Raw genomic sequence first — 22,001 nt, 5'->3', positions numbered from 1 at the left:
ATAAGCCATAAAAGAACATAACCACTGAAGCAAAAATAGGAATTTAAGAATATAAGCTTGGTGCACAGAGGTGATGGGGGTTAACATAATTCCACTCACAATGCCCGCTGCGAGCAGACAAGCAAACAAGAAATGTATCCTTAAGAAAATAGTACTAGGAATCTGCAATAAATATTTCTAAATTACTTTTGTTGCCACAAGCATGCATCAGAAATGAGGAAGGCACTTTTTAAACCTAAACCTTTGCTACTTCAGAGTGGATATGATGAATTGCAATACATAAGTAAATACAAGTTAATGCTGAGTCAAGACTATATTGCTTTCACAAATATTAATTTTGCTTTCTCATATTTTACTTTATAAATACAAATTAAAATTTACTTACTATACATAATATTATAGGTGGTTCATACCTGGCATCTTTAGACTGTGGTTCAAATCCTGATCTGGTCATTTCCTATGCTGAGTTGTGTTAGAAAAGTAAAACGGAGTTCAGGCACTTTCAATACTTCAATGAAATCTACTTCTGCCCATTGCGATTGTGTAACATCATTCCTGAAAAACAGCACAGTACTGTCTTTTATTGTTCCACAGTCAAGAGTGCTTATTTGAACAGAAGCCACCGTAATGACCAAAGAGTAGATTGAGATTCAGGTGGTAAAAAACACTCCCCCATAAATTCAACCTGGCCAGAAAAAATAAATGAGTACAGGACCACTTGGACTGTTTCTGGGGCATATAATTTTTACCAACTCTAACAGCTAGGTTTTGAAGGAACCTGGTCAGTGGCCATCCTTTGGTAAGACTAGATAAAAGCCATTTCCTGTCCAATTTGCTGACATAGCTTCTATGTGGAAGTGGGTGAGTGGAAGCTGCACTTGTGAAAGAAACCATTATAAAATTCTGTAAAAGTGATTTACAGTAGGCATGTTGTACAGAGATCACAAACAGAATTTAAGATCAAAAATATAGAAAAGGGTGTGAAAAATGCAAATTTCAGAAAATAAAGTCACTTAATTTTAATGAACCTTTTTTCTGTTCCCTGTAGTTTTACAAAAATGTTTGTACAATGAAAGGACTTACCAAAAGACCAGGATGACACAAGAAAGCCTCCATTAAGGATAGTTAGCCAATTTTCGCTTAATCAATGTTAGCTAAACATTGCATACAGAGTTCACAATGCAACAATCGGTGAGTTTACATGCATTTTAATAGCCCAGTTATTCACAGACACATAGACATTTTTCTAAAATGCCATGTAAACCCTTATTTCTGTAAAAAAAACTAGGTTATTGGTCTCTAACAATGTAGATTTCCCTGTGAGTAGCCTGGTTATTTGGCCATAAAAACCCTTAACTGGGTTACAGTTAAGGTTTTTGTAGTTTGCATGTCTGTTGCACACGCACCTTCATCAGACATGGATAGAAAATGGTGTAAGCGTCCACAAGATATATTTCCTGAGGTAAATGCTCAAGTGATCACACTATTCCTTCTCCTGGTTGAAGTAATTTGTCTCAAAATTTCAGGAATCGCCAAATTTATGATGATGAGCTGAATGTGCAGTGCTAAGCTCAGCAGCACAATCTCTGAAGCAGTGTTGGGGATAACACATTAAAAGTGATGTGTGTTATGTAGCAAGTAACCTACCACAATACTTACTTTATTGAAGTAAAAATACCTGTGTTATTATTATCATTGAAAGGCTCAATTACACAGTCAGGCTGAAAAAAAGAGTATGATGCTTGCTGGTAACATATACATATTAAATAAAGTGTCAGTTTAATTTAAATCCAGCTATTTGTTATAGATATGTTGAAACGGTATGATCAGGTGACACAGCGGCCAGTGTTCATATGTTGAATCATTGGTGGCTCAGGTCAAGAAGGTAAGAAGTGGATGGATATGATATACTTCATGGCATATGTATTTATAAAACGGAGGAAAGAATCACATTTGACTGTTTCTGGTCAGTTTCATGAAATGTCATATATGGGCACAGGATTTAATAAATTCTGGCCGTTAATAAGTACAGTTTGTTTTTATACAAAAAAAGAAAAAGTAATATTACCAATATTAAAGCACTACATTTCACAATAAGTAACTCTATCACATGTTTAGTTACTCTTTTTTATAAGTAATGTAACTAAGTTACTTTTAAAAAGCAATGTTCCCCACACTGCCCGGGACATGCAGACTCAATGTTTGTTTCTAGATTCATAGCGGCTGTTGAATGATTTTTAATCTTTTTTTTTTTTTAGCACATTTGTATAACATCAGAGCATTTTGCCAAAGGAGAACTCTGTATTGAGATTCACGCATGTAAATGGGGGTTTTAAAGAAAGCAGGTTTCTGCTTTACCTGGGATACTCAACTTGTATTTGACATTTAAGCCTAAACTGGAGAACTTAATGAGAAAAATATGGCATTTGAAATAAAGACCTCATCTTATGTTATTGAAAAACAAAACATCATTAGGGGATGATGCATCAGATGTTCCTAAAGAAGTTGCTCACCATCCTTTAACTTGTTGGTTGAAACACAGAAGGGTCTTTGCTGATACTTCAAGCTATTTTTTTCTCCTGCTTGGACTTTTCTCGGATTATCTTCCATAACGCACACTGAGATAAGGTAGCTAGTTGTGATCAGCCCACCCCTGACTGACCCAATCATAATTATTGGTCCGTGAATAAATTATGTGTGAAGCCATTTTTCAAGAATGAAAAGTACCCTTGCATACCACAACACAGAATTAAAAACACATAAATGCGTTTTATTACATTTGTTTATTCTCAAAACTGAATAAGGGCAGCAAACACACCACTGTTTGCATTAAAATTGCCATTTATCTGTAAAGTGAGATTTATTTAGGTCAGGAAATTTTTTTTTTCCTTTACACTTCACCACAGTATCTACTGTGTGTTTGTAGCACCATCAAAATACAATGCACTTATATTTGATACTAAGATTGTATAGCTGTTCAGTAAAGGTGCTACACAGTGTACAGAAAGTTTAGAACACGGCATTACTGGGGCACTGCATTAAGTCAGTGTTTAATATGAGCAATTTCAAATTTTGAATTTATATAAAACAAACATGTTATTCCATAAGTTCAAGTGTTCTGCAGAAACAGTATGTATACATTAAATGATACAGAAAGAACACTGATAAACATTCAAAACTTCTAGTGCTTACATTAAAACTACTGAAACATATAAAGTGAATAGCTTTCTTTTTTGTATCCCTCCAATATACTTTCATCAAAAAATATATATATATATATATCAAGCTTTTAATTACACCTTTGGGATATTCCTTATACTCTTATTTTGTGGCATATATGGACCTCATATACAATTTATAATTAATAAAATGGAATAAACATTATCAAATAATCAATTACTTTCAATGCTCCTTAAATTAAAACAGGCATACTGAAAAATGTGCATTATGTACCAGCCCCCCCCCCAATACTTCTCATCCTGTCCATACTGCAGGTTTTTTTTTGCGTGTGTGGGCAGGATAGACTGATTTTTATTTTCTGAATAATCTTAACATTTGCATTCATATAACAGTTATGAAACTCTTTTCTACCACCAAACATGTCACAGTTTGTTTAATGTACTGAATAAATTCATCTTTTTTATGTTCAATTACACAAAAACTTTGCTTTATTCATTCCCTTTAACCATTTTCTTACTATTAATATCACAGAAATAAGTAGATCTGTCTTGAACAAGCAAGAGCGAGTAACGGTTTCCAAATTACCTAACTTTACAACCATCAAATCTGAACATGGGCTCAACAGGATAACCACTTCCACAAACATTGTAAAGCACCCTTTGGTTAAAAAAAGGAGAAAAAAAAGCATTTTTAAATGAGTTAAACTCATGATATTTAGACTGTAATTGTTTTCTATCACTACTGTTCATTGGCTGTTTTTCTTCATCAATACCAACTTGACAAATGTGCCTTCACTTCCATCAAAGCTTTAGAGAAGTAAGCAAAAACTCAAGTGACAAAAAAGCCCAACCTAGTATTAATCTAAATTACTCCAAATATTTTTTTTCATTTCCATTAACAAAAAAAAAAAAAAAAACAAGCTTCCTCACATATAACATTTTAACAAAACAGCACTGAAGGACCTTAAGATTTGGAACAAGTCAAAGTTCTACAAAGAAGTACCCTTACCAATATTTACAGTATCCTTGTCAATTAAAGTTACACACATCACAGTTTTAACAGTCTTCAGAGTGGTGCCATGGCCTTTTAAGAACTTACAAATTAGCAAAAAACAAACAGCCCGAGAAGAGCTATGGTCACCTCTGCACTTGCGCTCAAAATGGACATTATTTTTACACATAAATTGCTGTTTGTTAAGTTTAGGTATAATCCAAGAATAAAAGGCATTTTCGAAAAAAGTCCATCCTATATCTTTGAAAGTTTTCCTAGTACACTAGGGTCAGTTTATCAGGAAAAGTGCAGACCTACATCTTCTGAAAGGTAATTCAGAACGAGCAGGATACTGGAGTCTTTACACTACATGCACAATTATTAGGTAAATGGCATTCCCCAGGATTAATTTAACATTCTGTCAATCCAAAATTTTATATTAAACCTAAATATTTGGTTTGTAGTATGTGCAATTATTAGGCAACTAAATTACATTTTTTCCCCTCACTCCCTTGTTTGTTCTCAAGTTTTGATGCAAGTACAACAAATAAGTAATATAAACTTACATATTACAATTAACACATAACATTTTCGGTCTTTGAAAAATATTCAATGATCAATATAGCCACCCTTCTTTTCAGTAATTGCCATGTGCCTCCAATTAATTGAGTTTGTCAGTTTCTTGATCTGTTCAAAAAGCAGCAACCAGATTCTCCCAAATGCTATTTAAAATGGTATATTTTCATCCCTCATTCTGAATCTCACATTTGAGAAGGGCCCACATGTTCTCATTAGGTGGAGAAGGTGGTCAGGTAGTTACCTGGTTATCTCTGGGGCCTTTACTGGCTGGCCAAGCAGCACAGTACTTGGATGCATGCAATGGAGCAAAGTTCTGCATAAAGATATTGGTCTCCTTGAATGCCACTGATTTCCTCCTGTACTACTTATTTGAAGAAAACATCTTCCAGAAACTGGCAGTAGGACTGGGAGTTGATTTTCAGTACATCTTCAACCCAAAAGAGGCCTACTAGTTCATCGTTAATGATAGCAGCCCACACCAGTACTTCACCCCCCACTTTGCTGGCTGCTGACTCAAACTGGTGCTTGCTGTCCTTTGATGGGCCCACCTGTCAGGTCCATCAAGAATTACTCTCATTCCATATGTCCATAAAATCTTTGGGGAAAAAAAACAGTCTTTAGGTATTTTCCTGGCCCAACCTTGATGTCATAACGTATGAATCTTATTCAGTGGTGGCTGTATTTCAGGCTTATTACCTTAGCCATGTCTCTCAGCCCTTGATTCCTTGTACTTCTGGACACTCTAAGTAGGTTGCTTTTCTGGAATATGATGCCAATGGAGGCTAAAGATTTCCTGGTTATATCATGCTTAATTCATCTCAAGTCTTTTGCAGTTAATTTTTGACTTTTCTTCTCCACACATTTTTTGTGATGCTGCTGACTATTCACAACAAAACATTTGATTTCCTAGTGGTTACACCTTAATAGATTAGCAATTTCTAGCATGCTTCATAAATGTGAAATGCATTTTTCAATTGTTCACTTTTATTATAGCAGTTAAATTTCTTTGTTGGCTTATTTTACCTGATGTAACAAAGGTGCCTAATAATTATGCACACCTTAATATAAGGTGTAAATCACTCCCTCCATTATACAATTACACATCACCTAGAAATGATTACATCTAATAACCATATGGAATATATACATATATGGTTTAAAGTTGTAAAAAGTACATGGGAATAATGACAATGTCAGAAAACTGACTTACCTAATAATTGTGCACATTTTGTTGCTGGAATATATACTTTATCAGTGCAGGGAGAACAGCAGCCACCCAACAGCTTTTATTAGCTGGTAACTTAAATAATCATTTAATAGCAAAAAAAGCAAATGAATAGGCTTTAGAGTGCCTAATGCAAGATTAAACAGAGCAGCAATGTTTACTTCCTTAAATGATATGATTACTGCACTATTTTAAGATTAGTCATTTTATTTCTATTTGCTGAAGTAAAAGAAAAAGACCAACACATCACACATTGCTGATATTTGCAGTTCTCCAAATTAATTTTTAAAGCTGTGCAAAAATAGTCATATAAAGTGAAAAACCTCTGTAGGTTTTTTTTAATAATTATGATTTATTATTGGTCAATGCCTTTAGTTTTAAAATATCCTCTTCTTGAGTCAACTATATTTTGTCCCTTTTTTGTTGGAATACTATCTTAGATGGATGCCCTGACAATAATAATAATAATAATAAACAAAAAGGCCTGCTTCTGAAACGTACTGTGTTAAAATGTTTTTAGACTTGTTTTCTTGCATTCTTGTAAAGCGTTTAGAGTGCTTTGGCCAAAAGTTACAAGTCACTGTGACATTCCAGTAAAAATTTGAGAAGTCTTTGAAGGTTACATTTTCTTGCTGTTTTTTTAATTATAAAAGGTCAAGTTCATGAGCAGAGTCAAACTCCAACTCATATAATAATAACAGTATGCACTACTGAAAATGTTCAAATGGTAACCCTATACTAACAATGTTAGCTAACAGCAGATGAAAAACATTGCATTGTACTTTCAAAATCATCAGTATGTGGGTGTTTCTGAAGTTGTGTCATGTAACTGTACTTACAGCTCATTTCATTTTGTAAGTCCTTCATGGAAATTAAGCAAAGTTTAAGAACATATGGAGTTCTGAAACCTGTCTAGGGATAATAGATAATAATAAATAAACGACATTTACATTTAAACCACTTTGGAAATGTTTTCAACATGAAAGGTACTGTACAAAATACAGATAGTAGAAATGTATATCAAAAAGGTAAAAGCAAAGGCTTATGCGGTTGTCATAAATTGACAGCTGACATGTTTTATGACCTCCCTGGGGTGAAATACACAAAAAGATAAATGTTCCTAACATAATTATATTACCACAACAGTAATATCTAATTTCATCAAAATTCCCATGCAATATAATTGCATTAAAAAAGCTCTCAAATCTGGCTTCAAATTAGTAAATACCTCAACATTATGGGCCAATCTTCTTTTAACAAAACTGTCAACACTTGGAATATATACTATCTATAAAACTGTATATTTATACTCCTGTTTATCTGGGTACAGCTATTTGCTTAATGTAGTATAATATCAATTTTGGTGCAATATGATTATAAACAGACAAGAAAACTGAGAGGTATCTATAATTTGATAGTTAATTGTTCAGTTTATTTATTACCACAGTATATGACTATTCAGTTTTACTTTGATGACAACGTTCTGCTCGTTTTAATTGCAAACTGATCTATAACAAGGAGATTCAATTATGATTGTATTAACACATTACTTTTTCTATACTTAGTCAAGACATTTAGAGTTAAAATGATATATATTGTAGAAAAATCTACAGAGTAAATCTTTATAAATATAATCTTTGGTTCAAAAGTGTGCATTGGTTTTCTAAATTTGCTTTTGCCATTTGCATTGATCAAACTGTGATGAAACACATGTAGTATTTCCGCTATATTCATTAATCATTACGCATCTACAAGTATAATGTTAATATACACAATATAATTTCTAATACAACATTTACACAGGTCATACCACTGATAGAACCCATCACGGTAGGAATGGGTTTAACCAACAAACCAGTCCATCACACAACACACTTATACAACCAACAAGCACACTTTATTTTATATAGTGCCTTTCTATATCAACCTCTAAAAAGCACTTTTCAGGTACAAAACTCAAGAACAATTGTTAACACATACATAAATATTTTTAACAACTAACTAAACTGACCAAGTGCTTTACTCAGGATACCAAGGTGCAGCTGTGAGTCCTGCACCAGCAACCTCTTAGTTAATAGCTTAGCAGCAAAGCCACTGAGCAGAACTGCCTTAGAAATGCCAGTCATCCTGACTGCACATATTTTCATTTTGAAAGGAAACTCATAGGAATATTAAGTAAACACAGAAAATCCACACAAAAGGCACTCTACCCATGAACCAATTTGGGTCGTAAGCTTTGTCAGGTGTCAATGCAATCCTCCATACCACATTGTCAAACTAAATCTATCTATCTATCTATCTATCTATCTATCTATCTATCTATCTATCTATCTATCTATCTATCTATCTATCTATCTATCTATCTATCTAAATTGAATTGCGGTAAACACCTAAAGAAAAAATAAATAAATAAATAAATAAATATAAATAAACTGCCACATGAGTATGAAAAGTTGGTCTGAATAAAGAAATAAGGAAGGAAGAAAATAGACAAATAGACAAACACATTTGCCTCTTAATCTTGTCTCCAAATTATCAGTTTTTAAACCATATACTGTAACAGTACAATAGCATGAGAGTAGATAGCTTTTTAAATGATTTTGCTCACATAAATCTTAATTCTATATAAAGTGCCGCCAATTGATCAGTTGTATGCAATATCTACAGCTATGTATGTGCAAATCTAGTTTATTTTTTTTAAACATTTTTACTGCATTAATGCATATGCATATACACTGGCAGTCTAAAGTTTTAGAACACCACAGTTTTTTTTTCAGTTTTTCTTCTAAATTAATCAGTTGAATTGTAGTATATGACCTAAAATGGTGAAAACGTAAGCAGTAAACTGACAGAGGTTTAAATTTAAAGTTTAGGTACTGTGGTACCCGGCTGGGGTTCATGCCCGGCAGGGATGCCCAGGAGGACAGGAAGAGGGCTTGTGCCTCCTCCAGAACACGAGGGGGGCGCCCGCCCTGGTTGCTTTGGGGGCCACGGGTACAAAGCTTGGAAGCTCAACCCTGTAGGGGCCCGTGGTCACCGCCAGGGAGCGCCCCAATGCCTTGGGAGCCCTGGACCTCAGCACTTCCGCCACACCCGGAAGTGCTGGGGGGAAGAGGATTGGGGACACCCGGAGGACTTCCGGATACACCGCCAGAGCTTCCGCCACACAGGGGTGTGGTTACAGAAGCTCCTCAGGATGCACCTGGAGTCCATCCAGGGTGTATAAAAGGGGCCGCCTCCTTCCAGTCAATGGCAAGAGTCGGGTGGAAGAAGGACGGAGCTCAGAGGAGAGGAGTGGAGGCGGACCAGAGACTAGAAGGCATTGTGTTGTGTGGCCAAGGACTAAGGGGTGATTGGTGCTGCGGCACTGGGTTGATGCACGAACTATAAATAAGAAATGTATAATAAACGTGTGTGTGTGTCTGGGCTGTTCCCCACAGTACACAAAAACTGAAAAAAGGAAATTTCAGAATATGTATTACAAATGGGCCTTCTTTAGGGAACAACTAATAGGTTACAACCTACAGATGTTCTGTGACAATTTAAATAAATTAAGCCTTGCAAGTTGAAGCAAACAATTTGCACAGGTGTCCCAAATTCTGTTGATTACTTAAAAACCCTAATGCTGTCTTAAAGCAGAGTTGGAACAGACTGCGTTCCTACATCCACTGTACTACTATTTGGACACTGCAGAAAGTTGTAAATTCCAGTGATAATGGCAAGAAAATAGCAACTGACAAATGAAACAAGACAGAGCATTATTACCCTTAGAAGTGTAGGCCTTTCATTTAGAGAAATTGCAAAAAAAAATACAATTTATAAAAAAATAAACAAATACAAATCAAAGTGTCAGTGAGTACGGTGTCCTACACAAAACAATTGGAAACTGGAAGAAACTCTGATAGGAAGGGATCCGGCAGACCCAAAGTCAAAACCCAATCAGAAGACAAGTTTCTAAGGGTCACCAGCTCAAGTGATGGCACCTCATAGCACAAGAGCTTCAAGCACAGCTTAACTATGTTCGAAAAAAAGCAAATTTCAGTTTCTACTGAAGAGGAGACTTTGTGGTGCAGGTTTGACATTGGCAAGTGGCAGTAAGAAAACCATTTTTATTAAAGGGCAAAATAAGAAAGTGAGACTTGCTTGAGCTACATGAAATACTACTGAGAACTACTGAAGACTTAAGAAATTAACTGTCTTATGGACAGATGAATCAAAAGTTTAAATCTTCAGTGTTTGTATGCCTGAAAGGATGGTTCCTCAGTGTGTGACACCAACTGTTAAACATAGAGGAGGAAGTGTGATTGGCTGAGGTTCTATAACTGGAGGCAGATTTGGTGACTTGCACAGAGTGAGTGGTATACTGAATCAAATGGGTTACCACAGCATTTTGCAGCACCACGCAATACCTTCTGGTCTGCATCTAGAAGGTCATGGGTTCATCCTAAAGGAAGACAATGACTCAAATCATACCTCCAGGCTATGTCAGAACTACGTTAAAAGAAAAGAACAAGAAGGTACACTTCAAAACAGCATGGTCAGCACAGTCTCCAGACTTAAACCCATTGAGTTAGTTTGGGATGAATTGGACAGAAGAGTGAAAGAAATAAAACCTGCAAGTGCAACACCTTTGTGGGAACGTCTGCAACAGTGTTTGGAAGATCTTTCTAACCAATTTCTGATTTCCCTTATAGAAAGAATGACACATATATTTTGATAAATCAAAAGTTTGAATAAAATTTTGTACACTTAATGATTCCTTGAATTATTTTTTTGCCACTGTTTACTTGTTCTATGTCTTGATTTAATGAAACATTAAACTGAATGCATTTCCATAAAAACTGCAAAAACGTAGGTGTTCTAAAACTTTTGACAAGACGTATATGTGAATTTCCCCTTGGGATTAATACAGTATCTATCTATCTATCTATTATATTTATTAATTTTCTTGTCTACTTCATCTGTTAGTTTCTATTTTGATCCTAGGGGGTCACACTGTATTTTAGCTGCTTTTTTCTTATTTAATGTTAACTGAGATTCTATGTGTTAGTGAATATTACACAAACATGTACATTACATTCAAAAGCTGAATTTATGAAATAGAACTATAATGTTGCATACACTATAAAGAGAGTGTCATTAAGCAACTGGAACCACATATCCCAAAGAAAGAGCACTCACAGAGTGATAGATGGGTATATAGCTTTTAGATGTTTGGGAGGAAGCCCTCATGCTTGCCCCATAGGCGCATAGGTGACCATAACTTTTCTAGGGCTATTTTCAAAATCCCCTCCAATCAGCAGGCATCAGTGTGGCCTACAAAATTTGCCATGGGGCACTGTACAGTGTTTTAAAACTTCTGCTATTTTTGTGACCTTGTTAGTACTTGTGGGGAAAAATCAATTAATGCTGCAACAGTTTTGTCACTTTGGTCTTCTAAAAGATGCACATTGTTTGAGTCAAACACATTTTGACATGTATGCAAGCAGTCAACTGCAAATGGCTTGCATGTCTTGTCTGACAATGACTAACAAAGAATCGGGGCCTCAGAGCAACTGTTCTTAAGCTGGAGAATTAGGACAAACGACTTTTCTCCCAAAAACGCACCAATTTTAATGGTACAGTCAGGAACATTCCATCCAGTTAGACAAAACAAATAGACTTAATTCTCAAAGCAAAAGAGCTATCTATCTTCAAGTTCTAAGTCAAATCCAGGTAAAAATCTACTATCATCTAAAACAAGTGCTTAAGAAAAAAACATCTGCCAGCTCATAATTATTTTTTTATTAAGTATTTGAAATATAGCTTCAAGAATTGTGGGTTCCAGACATCTCGGCTGTAATATGTTGAACATACATGCAAAAATACAGCCTGAATTTCCAATTACTAGCAGCATGGAATCATTTAACTTTCAGGGCTTAACAGCAGAGTACTATAAATGACAATTTGAGAACTGAGATAATCAAAGAAAGCCTGATAATTCAGCAGACTCAATGTTTTGATACATTCTATATTTTTAATCCTGTATTAACAGGATTTAGCCAGGACAAAGTTTAATCCCCCTGTTTTATTTAAATAATAAAAAAGTACAGTCCTGGGTTCTTTATTGTCCACAATGCAGACATACACATAAACTGAACTACAGTCTTAGCAATACTATTTTTAATGCAGTTTGTAACCACAATTACTTTTTGTTGGAAATTGCTCACTTTGGAAATTTTCTGGATTAAAACTGCCATTTTCGAACCTTAATATTTCATAATACTAGTAAACATGGTCCTACACTTCAATAACAAGTTGTGTTTTGCTATGCCATGACATTCACCAGTCTTTTTATTGCAAAACCAAGTAATATGTCAAAAGTTTGTGAATTTTAGCAAATTAATTCACCTGATATGTTAAATTGTGCAAACCAACATTTCACAATGTGTGTGGAAGTTCGATCAGAACATGATTATGCAAGTAAACACCAAATGATTTTCTGTTCCATTTAACACAATGTTACATTTCAAAAGTCTTTCCAAGACACTATTGTAATCCTTTCCACTTACATCCATCCTCTAAGGAGGCTTTAAACTTGTATATCCAAGTAAAGGAATCATACCTACATTTTATTAAGCAGCTGCAGCTTAGACAACCATCAGCTAGTAAACAAACACTGAACTTGATTGGGATACTAAACACACAGAAAAGACAGGAAATTTAAATAAATAAATAAGGAGACAAAGTCGAACTGAAACAACAGTGCCAAGAATAATCTGGAGATTGTGCGTGTACTTGGTTGGTGGAAGACGAAACTTGGACAGATAATCTACCATAAATTAAATTAAATTTCTAAAGCTCTTAACTATACTTACGTAAGCCACTATGGTCTACCTGTATATTATTAATGTTAAGGATAAAAGATTAATATGTATCTGTAGTGTGCAAATTTGTAACATTTTGAAGGTATTAATGTTATTTTTTTTTACTAGCTTCCTTTTTTAAGATATTAAGACTCTTATATAAATTTTGGAAATTTAAAAAACTAATAGAAAGCTAAGGACAATATTTACTTCTTGGCACTGATTAATAAATGTATATGCATGCAAGATCTTCAATCTCTATTTACATATTAAAATGTGACTTAGTCACATTACATTTAATTTAAAATTTTAGATACATATCTTATTGTGTACCTCTGGAACACAATTTATCAGAAATAATCTTAAATTCACAAAACAAAAGTTCTACTAAAATACAAACCTACTGTATTAAACAAACTGTGACACCACAGACCTGAAAGCACAAAGTGCCAAAGTTATACAGATGTAATACATCTGAAGTGAAAGAAGTTGATGAAAATATTAGCTTTAGCTTCTTTCCAGAATGCTAGAACAAAAATATAATATATATATTTTCAATCCTACAAATAACAGATTACATTTCCATGCGTCATATAAAATATTCTTTCTCTTTCCTTTTATCCATATTATTTACACATTATTTTACAGTTCTTTGTACAATAAATTTGAATCCATATGACATTCTGAAAAATATTTTCTGACCCATAATTGTCTGACATGAATAAAATGTCCTTTGGACTCTTCTAAAGCATAATTATCAGAAATAAAGGCAGCAGCATTACTGCTTTAACACTGCATAAAATCAAAACAACTGCATCAAAAAATGCAATTGTAAAATAAGTCAAAGGATAACTTGTATTAGTGCTGCATTTCTATAATTCCTTAATTAGAACCTCTACTTATCTAATGCTTGGCAGTGCATTCTTCTTTAGAATACAGGAATCTGGGAAATTCCAATGCAATCAAAAAGTTTTCTCTTCTCAAGTATTCCTTAGGTATCATGGAAATTCACCATGTAGACATTTTTCCATTTGTTTCTTCAATTTGAAAAATGTTTCGTTTTAAAAAGCTGAAGGCAAAACTTTTATTATGCCTTCTGGATTACTTATGACTTCAGTGCAATTCTTTGACAGGAAGGCAGTAACCTGGTGTTTCGCAATCTCCACTGCAGTTACTGAAGCTGCACACTGGAAGGATCAGACATGCTGTCAGTCCTACGTCGTGACAGATTCTGTGTTTGTGGTTGTGACTGCTGTTGCTGGTGGTGGGCTTGGGTGAAAGTGCCCTGTTGCTGTATAGGGAAAGCAGCTGAAAGAATAAGCTGTGTAGACTGACTGCCATGAAGTAATCGAGAAGCCTGTGGAATAAACAAAAAAAATAATATCATATGAAAAACAGACATTTCTTCAACGTTCTGCAATACAAAATACATTTTCTTAGAAATTGCAACTAATCATATATTTTCTGGTCAAAGACAAGTAAATCATGAGTATATCAGGCAGCAATATTACAAAGGAAGAACTAGAACTGGACAGAATGGTAGCTTTATGCAAAAACCATTCACTCCCAATAGGTAAGAAGAGACGTCAAATAACGTAACAGATAGTAGTTGGAACTTTTATCTTATTTATGTTCCAAATATGTTGTGTGTCAACAATAGGGAGTGTTTGTGTAGTAGTCTCCAATTCCAGGAAAACACCAAAGTTTCAAAACAGAGGTTTATTAAACATACAAGTAAGCCCGCGATTCGCTAGCGAATCGGAAATCCAAGAATGGCAATCGGTTTCTGTTCCGTCCGATATCTGGATGGATGACATATCATGGAGGGTGGGTGCGTCTGGGTGGGAAGCCGCTGGGTTAGAGTCTGTGACCGTTATGTGATCTATATTACTGGCACAGTGGATTAGAGCAAGTGTAGCTCACAGGTTGTGTTGTTTGGGCGCCACGTAGTGACTCTGGGAAGCCGCCGCATATTGGGAAGTCGCTGCGTTTGACTCTGGGGTTGGCGCCACCGCGTTTTGGGACGCCGCTGCATTTGACTCTGGACTCTGGGGAGGGCGACAAACTGAATGACCGTTATGTGATCTACATTACTGGCACAGTGGATTAGAGCAAGTCTAGTTTACAGGTGGTGGGCTTGTTGCAGTGCGCGTGACATCCAGTGTACAACACTCTCGTCCATATTACTAACCTTTCTGTGGCTGTGTCGTTAGCTATGGGCGGGCTCGTTGCAGTGCGCATGCGCTTCGATGCACCCTGCATCCATAACCTTCGGTTAGTAATATGGATTATAATAAGGAGGGATTAGCATAAGGGGAACTCAGAAGTAAACCATTAAACATGTCTTCTGGGTATACCTAATATACTGCAGAACTTGTACTTGGTCTATGGGAATTAATGGCTTCCCCTTGAATTCACCATGCCCCAAGCATTATGTATTCCTGTTTACTTCCCTCTCTGTCTTTCTATGTCTAACATTCTGGCCTCTTTTCTTCTGCTAGTGTGTTTACCCAGAAATCACCTTCCAATAATGCACTCTATGATTCTGGCAGTGAGTTGTCTTTAATAGTTTTGTACAGGAACTTTCATTAAAATCTCAAAATTTTCTCTGGAGTCAGGGGCAGCAAGTTAGAATCACTCTAGTAGCCCCTGGTGCTCCTACACTCCTCAGCCATCTGTTGGCCTTAAAGGGTCAAATCTCTGTAAGCTCACTGTGCCAGCATAATAGCTTTTGATTACATTCAAACACTCCTGGGTTTAAGTGCATCCAAACAGCCAGAAGGTGTTGCCAGTTCTGTTTTTTTCTTTCTTTGTCACATTGTAAGGAAAGGCATACTTAGTTCATATTAAAGCATCTGTATTAGAGCTTCATATTCTCATCTTGGTTCCATTCCCTGCCCCTTTTAAGTTTCCTGTTAAGCCTGTTAGAAGAATGCATTTTCAAAGAAACAGTGGATTGAAACATTCAGATGAATTTACCAAGCTTAACTTGAGCCAAGACATACAATAACATGGTGGCAACAAAGAGTAACATACTCTGCAAAATAGAGACATTAGAAAAATATAATTATTCTGAAACAGTTATTTTTAAGACAAAAAAATGCCAATATGTTGGTGAGATTTATGTTTCAGTAATCTCCATTTAATGGGTGACATGCAGCTGAGAAAATGAAAATAACACATAGAAAATAAAAGTCAGGTGTAAAGTTAATTCACATGCGAATTAATTATACATGCAAGCAAATGTTTTATAGCAGAGTTTTCAAATTTTAACTGCACAACTGAATTTTAAAAAGAAATCCATTTATACATATAATAATCTATTGTATATGAATAAAATATATATATTTTAATTATTCTTATTGATTCCTTAAACAGTTAATGGATCCAAAAAGCAAAAATTTCCTTCATTTGCATCTGACTAAGTCAAACATTGTGATTATTTTACATGACTTCTCTATCCAAGATGATATGAAAGGTAAGGATGCTTCACAACTGTATATAAATATTTATTTACTCTTTTCACAACTAAATGCAGGCAGTCTTCTGCTTATCTAGGCATATTCATATGACATAACACTGTCTGCAATACATTTTATAAAAATAAAAAAGCAAAAACATTCTAATGAATAAAATTACAAAAGCACAGCAAAATTACAGCAACCACTGGATCATTTGGAGAGTAAGGCATAATTCACCACATGTTTAATGTCCATTTTAAGTTTCTATATAAGCTGGCTGGCTGCCCACAGATCTTTTTCCTGTACTTTCCATGGTCCAGTGTATCAATGGAATATATACCTCCTGCAACCATGTCTTCTTTAGTCTCCCCTCTGAGCCTCATCCCCTCCACTTCCAATGTACAGCATCTCTTCTTCCTGTTTTTCTCTACACCTGCCCAAATCAAATTATCCTATTTCTCCTCAACAGAAAAATAATCTCTTCCACAGTATGTCTTTCTCTAAATTCAGCATTCACCATTCTGACTGAATCTATAATATTTATACAGGTGTATTGTAAAGCATTTTGAGCTACATTATTTGTATGGAAATGTGCAATATATAAATAAATGTTGTTGTTGTTGTACATTCTCCAAACTTCATGGAAAAACTATTATAAAAGACATCTGAAGTAAGCATCTCACATTCCAATAATAAGGCAGGAACTTTTTTATTAATTAGTTCCAAAAACTCAATATAATGTGGTCAAATATGGCATCCAAAATTAGTGAGGAATAATTAGGATAAATTACTAATTACTGTACCAATAAACTATCCACCAATACATTATATCCATTTTCTAACATCCTCATCCAGTTAATGATCATGGAAAACTAGCACCTACCCCAGCAATTTTCAATGCAAGATGAGAATTACAAACCTTAACTCATTCTTGTCCAGTTAAGTCAATTAGCCCAGCAATGTTTTCTGTGTGAGAGTAATACAAGTATAACCAGGGAAAATCCACCCTGAGACCAGGAGCACATGAAAACTCTACACAGGAGATGTAACCACTGCAGCGCTGTATTTTCAAAAATATTTAACTTCAAACTTATCAAAGCAGTTATTTAAAGAGATGCCAAATGACCTCTACACTTGAAGACGATTTAGGTTATGATTCTGAAACAAAGTTATTGCAGTCCATTGTCCTTGGGTGTCAATCAGCCAATCCTTCTTTTATACAGCAAACAAACTACTAAATGCCTGGTGCAGTAGAACATGAATAAATGGTATTTAATATACAATGCTATAACAAAGTAAACAATCCTTAAAGTTATGACATGTATTAACATACAATTTGTGAGTTTGTGGTCTTATTTAAATTTCAACACGTTAAAAAGACTATAGTAATTTGAAATAGAAAAAACAAAAAGACAAATTATTACAATTAATAAAGGAAATAACTTCATATGTTCCTTAACAGGTGCTTTACAAATAAGATTATTATTATTAACTATCTATCAGTGGATTTCACTTCAATCTATTTAATAAACATCTTGCATTTTCTGAGTAATTTTTAAGAAGTCAAGCAAAATGACACCTTTTATTGGCTAACTAATATGCAAGCTTTCAAGGCAACTCAGGCCCCTTCTTCAGGAAAGATATAATCAAATTACATCAATTACATCTTGTCTGAAGAAGGGGCCTGAGTTGCCTTGAAAGCTTGCATACTGTAATCTTTTTAGTCAGCCAATAAAAGGTGTAATTTTGCTTGACTTCTCACTACAACCATAATGGCTAACACATTTCAACACCCTAGTACTACGTAGTGGTATTATAATGCTTGTTACTAATCCTACAATACAAGACAGATAACAGAAGATCAAAAAGCATGAACTATGCAACATGAGAATATTCATAAAATGTTATACAGTTTTATGCATCTTTTTAAGAATTAACAGACAGGCTAATAGGCACAAGAGAGACCTTCTTCATTAGACATATACTAAATGCTGACTATGAAATAATAAGGCTTTAGATAGATAGATAGATAGATAGATAGATAGATAGATAGATAGATAGATAGATAGATAGATAGATAGATAGATAGATAGATAGATAGATAGATAGATAGATAGATAGATAGATAGATAGATAGATAGATAGAACAATACAGAAGAAAAAAAACTTTAGATAGTGATGTTTAAGTAAGTATGATGGCCTCATCCAATATATACAGGTGTTATATGTTATCTTCCATTATTGCTTTTATTTCTCCTAAATGAAAGTTTAGTGAACTGCACATTGTGAATTATATTACATTGTAGCATTTGCTAGAGCTCACCATGACTACCTTTTTTTTTTAATCAAAAAACCCACATGTAGTGTGCTCCTCTTTATTGTGAATGCTGAATGATGATTTTTTTTTTATAGAAAACCTGCCCCTCATTTATTTTGCAATGAGATTTCAGCACCATCACAATCAGACTTATGAAAAGTGCGAACCTTTGCATTATTAAACTTCAATAGTTATTATTATATGACTGAGTGCTTTATTAGACAGATTTTACTTAAGAAAGGATATCCATCCATCCATCCATTTTCCAACCCGCTGAATCCGAACACAGGGTCACGGGGGTCTGCTGGAGCCAATCCCAGCCAACACAGGGCACAAGGCAGGAACCAATCCCGGGCAGGGTGCCAACTCACCGCAGGACACAAACAAACACACCCACACACCAAGCACACACTAGGGCCAATTTAGAATCGCCAATCCACCTAACCTGCATGTCTTTGGACTGTGGGAGGAAACTGGAGCGCCCGGAGGAAACCCACGCAGACACGGGGAGAACATGCAAACTCCACGCAGGGAGGACCCGGGAAGTGAAACCGGTTCCCCAGGTCTCCCAACTGCGAGGCAGCAGCACTACCCACTGCGCCACCGTGCCGCCAAGAAAGGATATAGGCAGATTAAATCTGAAATACACTGTCATTTCTTGAAATTAATCCATTTAAATTTCAATACCCTTTTCAGAGGAACTGGTTCTAGTACATCTTTTTGTTCTGTTACCTTTTAATGGGATATGCCATTGTGGTGCTTACAGAATTCCAAACCACAAAAACTATAATTTTACCTGTCTATTAACCACTGTAATAATTCACACTTCAGAAAAATGAACATCCTTTCAAAGAAAAGCCTCATTGTATCTTTGTGTATTACAGTATATACGTTTTCAATTTTGGTGAAACAACACCTTCCTATGTATCTTAGTCAAGCTGTGGTCTAATTAGCCCGTAAATTACTGCAGACCTGGAGTCATAGTAGTTTCAGTCTGTTCTACTTGCTGTTTTTGTGCTTTTTACATGAATATTTAAAAAGTGTAAACCAATGAATAATAGTGGCAGTTGTTGTCCTATCTTAAAAGCAAATATACACAAAATATTACAGAAATGAAAATTGCAAATTTCTTTAAAGAAAAATGCAGGAAAGTCATAAAAAGTGCACCTCCAGTTAGTATAAGTTGCAATTTATTCAAACATTACTGGGTCTCTGAGTTTATTCAAAGATCATTCAATATAATGCAAAATCAGCTATGAACAACATTCATATTACACTCACTCATACTAAAACAATTTAGTGCCACAAAATCAAGCTGCTGTCATATCTTTAGAATTTGAGAGACTGTGTGTGCACAAATAATGTTAAAGAATGTTGAAAATGATTAACTTATGGGCTATCAGGGTTTTATCATCTGTAAAAGGAATACTTCAAAAACAAATGCAGAAAAAAGTAGTTCTTTATAATTAAGTGAGCACAATGGCATACTTGTAGCTTTGCCCCTGGGTTTCATATATAAACGTCATTAGTTATAAACCCAGAAAAACGTTAATTCCTTGGCCTAAAGCATGAGACTACTATCATCTATGTTTGATATATCAAGTTTTGACAGAGTTATCATTGATGTTTTTCTAAAAAATCAACTTTGTATATTTTTATGCAAATGAAAACAGCTTACTCCCTTTTCTTTTTTACTAATAATACAAATAATTAGATATAATTATATAAATGCTTCACAAAGTGTTTTATTTTTATATTACTATGTTTAATAATCATTTAAGCTTTTTAACCAAAATCTTACCGGCATAAACTGTTGAGGCTGATGAGATAGCTGAGCTTGTGCTTGGGTAGGCTGTTGAACTGCATTTTGCTGCTGTTCCTGCTGGTTTTGTTGTTGCTGTGTTATTGATATTGTCTGTTGCTGCTGCTGCTGAGCTGCGAAAGTAGGATATGCTGTCACCACCTGACCCATGAACATAGTGGTTGGTACCATGACTGCACCACAGGCCATTGGTGTTGTTACCAATTTGGTCACAAGCTGCTGTCCTTGAGGAAATCTAACAAAAAAGAAAAATAGTATTCATAGTGAAGTTAAAGTAATCCAAGAATTTTAAGAAGCTAATTATAATTAAGCTTGTTCTCAATCAGAATCCTTGATAAATTAAAATGTGGTTGTCAAAAAATACATGATATACGAATCTAGCCTCACCAAATTTATCATTTAGGTCTTTCAAGAATCTTCTTTGTTATAAATGACAACAGCATTAAACAAAAAAATATATATTAACACAATAAATGCACTAATAAACTTGAAGAGCTCAAAGAATCTTGTTTTAAAAATGTGCCCAGAGTGCTAAACAGACAATTAAACTCAAAGCTATTATTGCTGAAGCAAGTATTTTGAGATATCACATATGTATGTGCACATGACCTGAATTGGAGATAAGCAATCCTCAGGTGTATTAGTTGAACACATTCATCTGTATATATTCTGAACTTATTTTATCTAGTGAAAGGTTGCAAAAATCCCTGAATCCATAATTACTCATACTGAGACAGTCTGTTGACTGAACCTAAAAGCAAAGACTGGAGAAAGAAACTAGAGTCCCAGGGGGAAAAATGCAAACATGTAGCAATTTTTTCCTTTTGTGATGACTATGTCATTTTCAACTATCATCATGGAGAAAAAAAAAACATTTCTGCAGTAGCATTTTCATAAAACTAATGGTCTCTAAGCCAGCTCTGATGCATCTGCTAAATAATGAAAAGCATCATTTTTAATATTAACATCAAAGGTGCCAATACAGTGAACAACATCACTTTATTAAATGCACAATTGTGATTAATGTTTTTTTTAATAATTTAAAAGCACAGTTATAATTTGAGTTTTATATTAGATACATTTATTTTTACACATCAATCCAACAAGAAAATAACATGTACAATAAAATACTTATATGAACACTTGGAAAATGTATAACAATGACTTTAGAACAAGGTAAGCCAATAACTACTTACCGAATTTGTCTATCCTGAGTAAAAGTGGCCACTGCTCCACTTGGATTGGTATTCTGGGCTAAACTAGATGCAATCTGTACCACATTGGCAGATCCAGGTTGTGAGATCATCATAGTGTTATACAGAGAGGGAGGGAGTGTGTTCTGAGTTTGGCTGGTAAGAGAGGTCTGCTGGTTGTGTGTTGTTCGCAAGGACTGTTGTTGAGACTGTTATGAATCAGAACAGGGAAAAAAAATCTCTAAAAGGACTCTCAGCATGTTAAAATTACAGTATATAAGAAACCACAAAGAAAAAAAAGATAATTCAAATTTTTTTCTAAAATTTAGATTCTACAGTTTAGCTGGTTTGGTTATATAATACAACTATATAATGAAAGTTACTTTTTT

The 22,001-nt window shown here is 34.8% G+C and overlaps 1 protein-coding gene across 4 annotated transcripts in view; it reads right to left on the bottom strand.

Moving 5' to 3' along the window:
- Positions 1-2,768: 2,768 nt before the first annotated feature.
- clocka (clock circadian regulator a) overlaps positions 2,769-22,001 on the bottom strand; it is a 154,622-nt gene continuing 135,389 nt past the window's right edge. For all 4 annotated transcript variants that reach the window (XM_051928594.1, XM_051928596.1, XM_051928595.1 and 1 more), the window contains exons 19-21: positions 21,616-21,821; positions 20,399-20,654; positions 2,769-14,176 (exon numbers count right to left, since the gene is read on the bottom strand). In XM_051928594.1, the coding sequence (XP_051784554.1) occupies positions 13,991-14,176; positions 20,399-20,654; positions 21,616-21,821 (648 nt within the window). In that variant the 3' untranslated portion in view covers positions 2,769-13,990. The remainder of the gene's footprint in view (positions 14,177-20,398; positions 20,655-21,615; positions 21,822-22,001) is intronic.

This window comes from Erpetoichthys calabaricus, chromosome 5 (genome assembly GCF_900747795.2).
Source record: "Erpetoichthys calabaricus chromosome 5, fErpCal1.3, whole genome shotgun sequence".
NCBI lineage: Eukaryota > Metazoa > Chordata > Cladistia > Polypteriformes > Polypteridae > Erpetoichthys > Erpetoichthys calabaricus.
Note: the sequence above shows the minus strand (reverse complement) of the source record. Positions and strands in the feature narration are given on the sequence as shown.